Source organism: Nicotiana tomentosiformis, chromosome 2, assembly GCF_000390325.3.
Source record: "Nicotiana tomentosiformis chromosome 2, ASM39032v3, whole genome shotgun sequence".
NCBI classification, from domain to species: domain Eukaryota; kingdom Viridiplantae; phylum Streptophyta; class Magnoliopsida; order Solanales; family Solanaceae; genus Nicotiana; species Nicotiana tomentosiformis.
Window position 1 is genome coordinate 68,863,031 of NC_090813.1, and position 10,223 is coordinate 68,873,253.

The window sequence follows — 10,223 nt, forward strand, 5'->3', positions numbered from 1 at the left end:
TGCATCCAACAGAGTACGGTACTATCTTTTAAGAAAACCTTTTCATTATGCCAAAATAGGCCTTGACATTTATGGCTACAAATAAATTAATAAATATTCATGTCAATTAATGTCTACTTCCTAAGATAGTGCATTCCTCGTTCATCCTAACTCTTCTACATAGAGAGGTCTTCATTTCCTTTCATCTCCAGTCCTTTGATCCAAATATATCATTAGGGGTCACAACCCTGAGATAGGATGAGATAAAACTCTTCTCACTTTAACCTCCTTCCCTTTAGTCCAAAAATGCATCTTTAACACGATCATGAAGGTGGAAAAAAGCGGTTGAGATTAAAAGGGAGAGTGTAAAACTCTTCATTTCGACTATCCCCCTTAAAAGTCCTGAACTTCACCCACCATGGCATTCCTCTGTCTTTCGCACTGTCCTTGTAATCCAATGTGTTGTCCAGGAACACAGAAACCATCAACGCCACAGTCGGGGAAGACAGAAAGATAGTGTTGAGAAAATCATTGAACTGCATAGTTACAGTAGAACCAGATATCAGTTACTGATGACTTTATAGGAAATCAACAAATTTAGAAAGTTAAATATATAATGCTTGACTCACCCATCCAGCCTTAGTATGGGCAGGACCATGAAAAGCAGCAGTAGTGTATTCCCTGAAGTACTCGGGAATAGACAACCCGAGGAAGAGAGAAACACCAGCAATGAAGAGGTTTCTCATCGAGTTCATGTTTGTGAACTGCAAAAATGATAATCCCACAGAAGCTGGAAATAAAAGAAATGTTTATCAGTTGGGGAAGATAAACAAAGAGATATAAGAATGAAGTTGTCAGGAGATGAGTTACTAAAGGTTCTCACCAACAAGACCAAACAAGACACAATATACAGCAGCGAATATTGGGAAAGGTATTGATGCAAATAATGCTCCAAATTTGCCTACAAATGTCAAAATAATGGATTATTTATGAGGAAATAAGTCAAGACTAGCTGAAAGATAATTTTAGATATGGCAGAAATCACCCACCTAATAGTGAGAAGAAGATCATAAAGCCAGCTGAAATTTGGATAACTCTGCGGCTACCCACACGAGTGCTTCCAAGAAGACCCACATTCTCACTGTTGTCATAAATGATATGTCAAACCCGAGAGAAAAATCACAGAGCATAAAGTAATATAGGAGTTGAGTTACTAACATAGAAACTGTGCACCCAGTGGCTGTCCCAAAAAGTCCACTAAACAAGATACCAATACCCTGCAAACAAAAAGTTCAACATCAGTCTCTAGCTACATCTCCCTAAAACATCACATAATATGGGGCATTCCGTGATTCAAATCTTTTTTTCGAGAAGAAATTATCATTGGAGAGTTGAAAATCAAAGTATTCTGCACTTAAAATATTTAACGTTTTTTTAGATCCCCACTTAAACACTGCCAACCTAAGATGTTGACAGGTATGAAGCACCTAATATTATACGACTTGTTTCAAGAATAAAGAAATTCTGGGAATTTGAGGGTCAACATCATTATATTCTGCACTTATATTATGCAAGGTCCTCTTGGAAACACTCACTACCACCAACCTATAGATGTTCCAGGTTTGCAGAGACTAGAGAATCATCACTGTCATGAGAACTCCAGAGGCTCAATTTTGAGAAGTATTCTTAAAAAGGGACCCCAAAATGAAATTTAACCACTAATGATGAATGTGTATATTATTTATATCCAGCTGAAGTGAATTTTCATTTGATAACTTGACAAACCAAGATTCAAAAGGTGAGATTTGGAAAAGGATTAGAAGATCTAGGCTGCTAACATCATCTATTTATTGGTATTCAACATAAAACATGATATTAAAGATTCATACAAATTCTTTTCAAGAAAACATGTTTGTTACAAGTTACTGCACAAACCTGCCAGCCAATGCCACGGCTCAGAACATGAGCTGGGGGCGGTGTTGCACTTGCTAAGCGAGATGCTGCTTTATATGCTCCAGTTGACTGAAGACAAAAGAGTAAGACTTAGCTGTGTACAAAATGGAAAAACATGACCACAATCCATCAATTTTATTCAGGTTTAACCTCAATCAAGGAGACAAGCACAGCAGCCATCATTCCAAAAGCATGACCAGCATCAAAAGTAGGAGCTCCCCATTGAAGTGGATATGGAATCTTTATCCTGAAAACCAAAGTGGACAAGAGATGAATTCCTCCAATCTTTAAGTCTCTAATAAAATGTGTCGTTTATCAGACCCTACTTTAAATTCTAGAGTGTGTCGTTAGATAAAAAGGCTACATTATTCATCTAAAAAGTGGAAGAAGCTGAAATTGGATATCAACCATGGTGCAGTCGAGATGAGGTTTGCTCTATCAGTGCGGCAGTGTTTTTGGGTAACCTCTGGGTGATGTTTGTATGCACCACTGGCCGTTAGGAGGTGTGCATAAGCCCAAATAACCGTGATTGACATAATTAGAGCAAATCGTTCCATCACCGGCAGTTGCCTGAACTGGAAGTTTTTCAAATACTGTGCAAAAAATGAATTAATCATCAGGCAACCATTTTGAAGTTCCCTTGCATTTATATTTATGAAATAGAAGACAGAAAAGTTTGGAGATAGCACTGTCTCTGTAATTCTCGATGTTGTAAAAGAAGACTGACTGGCCAAAAATATGAATTTAGTTTCACATAAGCAAGAAGCAAACTATTAGGTTTTGGACCCAAAAAAGCAGGCTTAAAAGCTTCAAAAAAGTGACAAACCTGAGAGAAGATCACAAATAAAATGAACATTGGTACACCAATTTCCACACACTGTCCAGCCTGTTATAAAGTTGCACAAACATAAAACAGTAGTCAGTGTAAGCTGACAAAAGCATACACAACATTATGCATGAAACAATTGGATATAACAATAAAGTTTTGTTTTCGGTAGATAAATCCTCAACCGAGCATAAAACAGTAGTCGGTGTAAGCTGACAAAAGCATACAACATTATGCATGAAACAATTTTGTTTTCGGTAGATAAATCCTCAACCTACCACTGGGAAACCCTTATCAAAAAGACCAAATCCTGCTAGAGCAATTACCGGAACCATTCCTAGTGGGCTGAAAAATCTGAAGTATACAGCAAGTCAGCATTTTGAAGCCGTTAACATGATAAACAGTATATGATGAGTGAAAAGAAATTTCATCTTGGTGGAAAATTTGTACCTGGAACAAATAGCCCAAAGTTGACTATAACCCAAAATAATCTGAACACTTGATGCTACTATCAATGCACCTTGTATTGCTCTCATCGTACTTAAGAATCTCTAAAAGTGAGGATAAAACAAAAATAGTGCAATACTGTTAGTTTTCTCAAGAAAATATTAATAAGCCAAGAAATGGCTACTAAATTTGCACTCCTTGAATAAGCCAGCCATTCATGAAATGCTACAACCACATCTAGACTGAAGGGAATTTGCAAGATTTTACTTGATCATTTAAAATCACACTAAAAGCACAAGTGCTTAGACTGAAAGAACAAAAACAACTGCCATACTTGAAATAATCACATAATCACTTCCTACTTCATTATTATGAGCAACAAAATGCAGCTAGCTATCTTGAATCCAAATATCCAATCAATGAACTAAATACATCATAGTGCACACTTGATCAGACAAAATTACCCACTATCCTCGTTTCCTTTTATAACAGAAAAAATCACTTAGAGACAGCTGGTGCACGGGTCAAAATCGGATGGGTAATGGGCCCACCCCTCTATATCTCTACTTAAGTTAATTCACCTTAGTCTTAGAATACTTACTTCTTGAGGATCAGTAATCCTTGTCAATGACGAATCATGGATTATGGAAATTACTGGTACAACAAAAGCCCATGACCCTCCAATAATAGTAGGCAAACGTGTTCCAAATAAAGTTTGAAGGAGTGTATTGATTCCTTCAACAAAAAGCAAGGTCTGCACCACCCTCACTTTGTCACCCTGCCATTTAAGAATCAAAAATGCCACCAAACATAACATCCAAAATCAGCAGAAAATAATAAATAAACAAGCCATAAGCAAATGGAATTTTTTAATTCATGATAATTTTTTCTACAAGTCGATTCAAAATCAAGTCTAAGAATGTGAAAGACCTATCAAAGTAATTTAATGTCCAAGAAAGTGTTATGTTCATTCTTTTGACTTGTAAAAATGAGACTCGCTTTTCATGGAGTTACTAAATGATTTTGAGTTTACAATCAATGAAAACACATGAACATTGGCCAGGAAAAAAAAGCATGAAAACTCCAGAAAAAGTAGCTTACATCAGTTCCACCCATCAAAGGAACAAGAAATGAAGGAATCATAACAGCAGTCCCCAATGCCAATATATAATGCTGAAAGCCCAAAGCAATAGCTTCCCCTGTTTCATTCACACATCCAAATTCAGTTCAAACAGATTCATCTCATACAAAACACAAAGAAATCAAATAACAAGCTCATTCATTCAAAAAGATACAAACTTTATCATACCCCAAGAAGGATTAGAGTCAATACAATACTCCAAACCCTGAAGCTGGTCCATTGGAGGATGACTAATTTCTTCAGGTTTAGGAGCAGCTGCCATTGCCTTAAAATCTCTCAATTCTTTCCACTAAAAACTCAAATGGGGTATCAAAAAATGAATCAAGAAAGATGACTAGTTCAATGCAAGTGGGGTTTTAGTGAATCAATGAGATAACAAAGTAAAAGCTGTAAACAAGCAAAGTTAGTGAAAGAAAAAAGCAAAAAAAGGTGATTGGAGAGAGAGGGAAAGAAAAAGAGAGAAAGAGAAGTCAAGATGATGTGATGTGTATCGGTTTATATATATATAGACTATAGAGAAAGAAGATTTAGCAGCACCTGCAACCCACTCTTTGAAAGTGAATTTTTACTTTGCTTATTAAGGTTTATTTAGTGTTCTTTTGGCTTTGATAATGAGAGTGTCCGTTAACTTTTTCGTGTATTCCGGAAATGCCCTGAAGGAACTTCCAAAGACACCTCATATGTTACCGTTAGTTTCTGTTGTTTGCTTGACTGTACTTTTTTCTGCACCCTCTTTATTTTTCATCTTTTAACTCAAACTTCATTAAAAAACCCTTTAGACTTGTATTATCACAAATTAATTACCACTCTACTATATTATGAATTAGTACTCCCTCTAGTTCACTTTAAGTAATTTTTTTATTTTTTTCACGCATATTAAAGAATTCACTTTTTAACATTAATTAATAATAAAATTGACCATATTATCCTTAATTTGTTCATTGAAAATATAACAAACTATTCATGGGCTCTTTACTCCAAGGGCAACTTTAAAAAGTACTCCTTCCGTTCACTTTTACTTGGCACGTTTTAACTTTGCACGGCTCTTAAGAAATAATAAATGAAGTGCATAGTTTACCATGATACTCATATTAATTAATGCATATTTTATTGGATTTAAGAAAATGATTTGAAATGAGTAATAGATATTGTGGGTATAACAGGAAAAAAAAATTATCTTCTCTTAATATGCGTAAAGTGACAAAAAATAAAAATCTATTTTTAGTATACATACCAAGTAAAAGTGAACGGATGGAGTAGAAGTTAATTCCTTCTTGATATCTGAAAAAATTAAATTAACTATTTAATATTTAGTAATATTAAATCACTTGAGAGAGTAATATTTAGTATTACAGAGACTTATAAATTAACTATTTTACAAGTGATACGATTGTGTGAATATTTCTTAAAAATCCTTCAAACTCTTTCTTAAACATATTGTTATAGGAACACGTGAATTCTGATTTTGATTTGATGATAGGCAGAATACTTGGGAAGTCTTGGAAAACAGAAATATTTGAAAAAGAAATTATTTGAATAGTAAAATGAAAGAATTTTCCTTTTCAGTTTAGATGAATTTTTGGCATTAAAATAGAAAGTAATAGAAATTATAGTCATTTCTTTTATTCATGCAACTAATTTTAGCCAAGTACGAGGATGTCTTGTAATGCTTGATTTATTCGCGGTCAACTTGACTTTTTTATGTGACTTAGATTGATATGTGTGTAATGATAGGTGAAATAAGATTTTGGCTATGAACGAAAATGGCAATTTTATGATTTAATTTGTAATTAGAAGTTGAAAGTTCAACTGATATACTACTCGGTTTCACTATTTCATGTTATTTTTATGTTAGATTCCAATACCTTTTATAGAGTAACTAAGGTTGGATTTTGTTGTTCGTTTTCTGTCCATTTTTTGTTTTCCATTTCTGGTTACAGCAATTAATAAGGTGGCGATTGTTTCACCTTATGCAAAAACTGAGTTTGGAATTCTTTTTATTTTTTAACAAACTATCTGTTTGGTGAAATTTTGCAACAAAAAGAAAAAGAAAAAAACAACACGTATCTTTTGGAAGTTTCATTTTTTCTAGAGTTAGAGGCTCAGTTTGGAAGTTGGAAAGGACTTAGCTCTAAAATCTAAAGGTTGCTATAAAATTTAAATAAAACTCTATCTGTGTGTGTGAGTGAATAAATGTGATAGTCCAATCTAGTGCTAGCTGCGAAATCTGCAAAGTAAACTTTCAAATAACAAGTGAACTTTCATGAATAAAATTAATTTAAAATAATAACAATCAGAGAGGTCAATACAAGTCTATATTTGTTATTTAGGAAAAGACTTTAGCATTTCATGTGCAATATGTAGTTGATAAACAATTAATATAAACTACCTGAACGAAACCCTCTTAAATGTTCTATACCTTAGCATTTAGAAATAAAATAAAAAAAGCAAGAAAGAGAGAAAATAATTGGTGAAAGTAGAATCTATGAGCACCATAAAGATTCTTTAGTTTATGCAGAAATAGAACAGTGTCTGAGTAAGACCCAACGTGTGAAGGGGACATTAATTAAAACAGTATATTAATTTCACCAATGTCTCTCTTTATATGCAAGGACAAGAGGCAGCTTAGATATTCGAGCCTATTTATGGAGTACTTATTTCATATGGAATATATAATTCTAAATATTTTTGGGCTCAAAATTTCTCAACTTTTTCCCTGCAAAAACAGCGAAAATTGAGGGATTTTCCTCTCTTCTGTCTACTTCACAATAATAAGCTTGCTCCAATTCCAACAAACATTCATAAAAGATAGCCAAGTTGGTGGGGTTTTGTTTTTTAGACGACTAAACAAATACAACAAAATAGTAATATTTTTACGTCCTCCCTACTCATTTTATGTAGTGATGTATAATCGGACACGGAATTAAAAATAGAGGAAGATTTTTGACACATCAATAATATACATGTTGAGGTTTTATTTTAAGATGTAATATTCTTAAAATTAGGGTGAATGTGAAATGGAGGGAAAATGAAATTTTGAGTAAAATTTTAAGTTTTCCCTCTTAACAATGAGACATTGTCCCATATTGGAAGTGGAAGACATTTTTGGTGGGTATATATATAATTGCTCTTCTTGTAACTCTTAAAGAGTTAAGAAGAAAGCAAGCCTCGCGCCGTCGTCGTCGTCGCTCGCTCGGCTCGGCTTCGGCTTCGGCTTCGGCTTCGATTGATTAATTTTTTGGACCAAATTTATTTGTTAATAGTAAATATTTGGTCTTGCACTCCTTCTTGGCTGCTATATATATGAGCAGCAAATGTTGAAGAAAGATACCAAAAAAACTCAACATACGTTTTTCTGAGTATATACTCCTTCGTTCTGCATTGTTTTTTAACTTCAAACAAAGCAACTGTAAGTGTGATTTGCTACCGAACTTTGTGTTCGCCGAAACACTGGGGTTTGAAGTACCGCTACACCAGTGTGTTATTCGTTCTATCCTGGGAGGAAATAATCCATTACCTTGGGTACTAGGAGGGGATTAAATTCCTTAAGGAAACACTGTGAATTCAGTGGGCTCGAATTTATTATTATTGTTTCATTACGTTAACTTATATTTTGCAGAATTAATATTTACAAATACAGGAATATTGACCGGGAATAACAATCTTAAGGAATTTAATATTTATTTCTGTACTTGTGTTATTCTTATTATTCTGCAAACTAAAACCTTTGTGGTTTGTGTACTCCCGTTTTGGAGAGTTAAGCCTTCGTGGCGTTTTGTTGGATATTAAAATCTACGTGATTTTTACTCCAGTTTGAAAACGTGTATTAAACGTTTGTTTGTGTCATTCTTTTCTGAAAAAGATGATGACTGAAAACGAAAACCAAGCTGTTCCGATGGCGACAAATTCAGCGGCCAACCGAGTCTCGAGCTCTTCAACCTTCTGGGCTCGGGCCAAGTTCTCCACCTTCACACTTTGGAGTTGAAGCTCAACCGTAGATAGTTGGGCCCGAACCGCATCTTTCTCCGAGGCGAGACGGTCCATGCTCGACTTCCACCCCAAAGTCTCTGCCTCTTTCATCTTGGCCTCCTTACGAAGCTGCTCAACCAATTCGGCCTTCTGCTGAACCTGCAGAATCAAAGTGTGCGTCCGCAATGTGATTTGGAGGTCCGTGATAGAATTAGGCTTGAATTGGCGAAATTGAAATTTGACAATTTCAGTCGGCAGTGGAAAATTTGATATCGGGGTCAGAATGGAATTTCGGAAGTTGGAGTAGGTTCATAGTGTCATTTGTGACGTGTGTGCAAAATTTAAGGTTATTCGGACATGGTTTGGTTGGTTTCGGCACCAGTTGCCGAATTTGAACATTTAGAAGTTCTTAGGCTTGAATCCGAAGGGAATTTGGTATTTGGATGTTGTTTTGAGTGATTCGAAGGTTCGACTAAGTTGGTATGTTGTTATATGACTTGTTGGTATTTTTGGTTGAGGTCCCGAGGGCCTCAGGGTGATTCCGGGTGGTTAACGGATTTGTTGAAGTTGGAAATTGCAGCTGGAGCTGTTGCTTCTGCTATTTCCGCACCTGCGGAAGAAAGGGTCGCAGGTGCGAGGCCGCTGATGCGCGTGGGGAGTGCGCAGGATCGGGAGACGCTAGGCCAAGGCTGGGAACGCAGGTGCGAAGAATTGGCCGCATTTGCGAGCCCGCAAGTGCGAGGCCTTGAGCGCAGATGCGGAGATGAGGAGTTTGGGCTGGTTTCGCAGATGCACACCTGGAACCGCAGATGCGAGTCCGCAGGTGCGAGGAAGGTGTCCGCAGGCGCGAAAGCTGGGTGATTAAGTGAGCTGCGCAGGTTCGGCTTCTTGGACCGCAGGTGCGGTCGCGCGGGTGCGAGAAAATGGCCGCAGGTGCGAAAAACCTGGGCAGAAACCATAAATAGAACCCTTCGCGAATTTTGGTCATTCTTCACAATTTCAACTCGGTTTTTGGAGCTTTTGGGAGAGATTTGAAGAGGGGATCAAGGGGAATTCGTTGAGGTACGTTACTTGAGCCCTATACTTTTATACTTGTGGTTTCTCGTTGTTCTAATCATGGTAATTAGTGAAAATGAGGGGTTAGGGCTTGAAAATTTTGGAAAGTAATTTAAGGATTTGAAGGACCAAACGATGTCGGATTTTGATGAATTTGGTATGGTTAGACTCGTGAGTGAATGAGCTTTCTAGTTTTATAAATTTGGTCAGATTTCGAGACGTGGGCTCGGGGGCCGGGTTTGAGCCAATTTCGGGTTTTGGTCTAATTTTGTAGTTTTTCTTGTGGAATTCATTCCATTAGTGCGTATTAATGGTATTGTACTGATTGTGAATAGATTCGGAGCAATTGGAGGCCGAGTACAGAGGCAAGATCATTGCCGTTTAGATATTTGACCGGTTTGAGGTAAGTAACGATTGTAAATCTGGTCCTGAGGGTATGAAACCCCGAATTTCGTATCATTCTACTATTTTGAAGTGACGCACATGCTAGGTGACGGGTGTGTGAGCATGCACTGTTGGGAATTTGTGACTTGGTCCGTCCCGTAGCAACTGTAAAGTTTCATACTTTGTTGAAACCATTTGATACTTATATGTTTTAGAAAGAATTTATGTAAATTGGGCTGAATGCCATATTTGGGCCTTGCGCCAATGCTGTTTGGACCCTTAGGGGCTGTTTCTTACCATCCTCTCATTGTTTTCGATTGAAAATCTATACTCAGTTATGTTTATACTTGTTTACCGCATAACTCAGTTTTATGACTCTATTTTGATGCATATAAATGTTTTGGGCCGAATGCCCCGTTTTACTGAAATGCCCGAGTGGCTTGAGATATTTATGACTGAGTAAGGCCG

General features: G+C 36.5%; 1 protein-coding gene across 1 annotated transcript; it reads right to left on the reverse strand.

Moving 5' to 3' along the window:
* Nucleotides 1-22: 22 nt before the first annotated feature.
* Nucleotides 23-4,747, reverse strand: LOC104099099 (nucleobase-ascorbate transporter 2). The gene is made up of 14 exons (XM_009605999.4): nucleotides 4,515-4,747; nucleotides 4,307-4,404; nucleotides 3,807-3,983; nucleotides 3,209-3,309; nucleotides 3,037-3,112; nucleotides 2,759-2,818; nucleotides 2,341-2,525; nucleotides 2,083-2,179; nucleotides 1,915-2,001; nucleotides 1,198-1,256; nucleotides 1,029-1,120; nucleotides 863-940; nucleotides 609-769; nucleotides 23-515 (listed from the first exon to the last, which is right to left on the reverse strand). Exons 1-14 carry the CDS (start codon nucleotides 4,606-4,608, stop codon nucleotides 303-305), a joined length of 1,578 nt encoding a protein of 525 aa, XP_009604294.1. The 5' UTR covers nucleotides 4,609-4,747; the 3' UTR covers nucleotides 23-302.
* Between the last annotated feature and the right edge of the window lie 5,476 nt (nucleotides 4,748-10,223).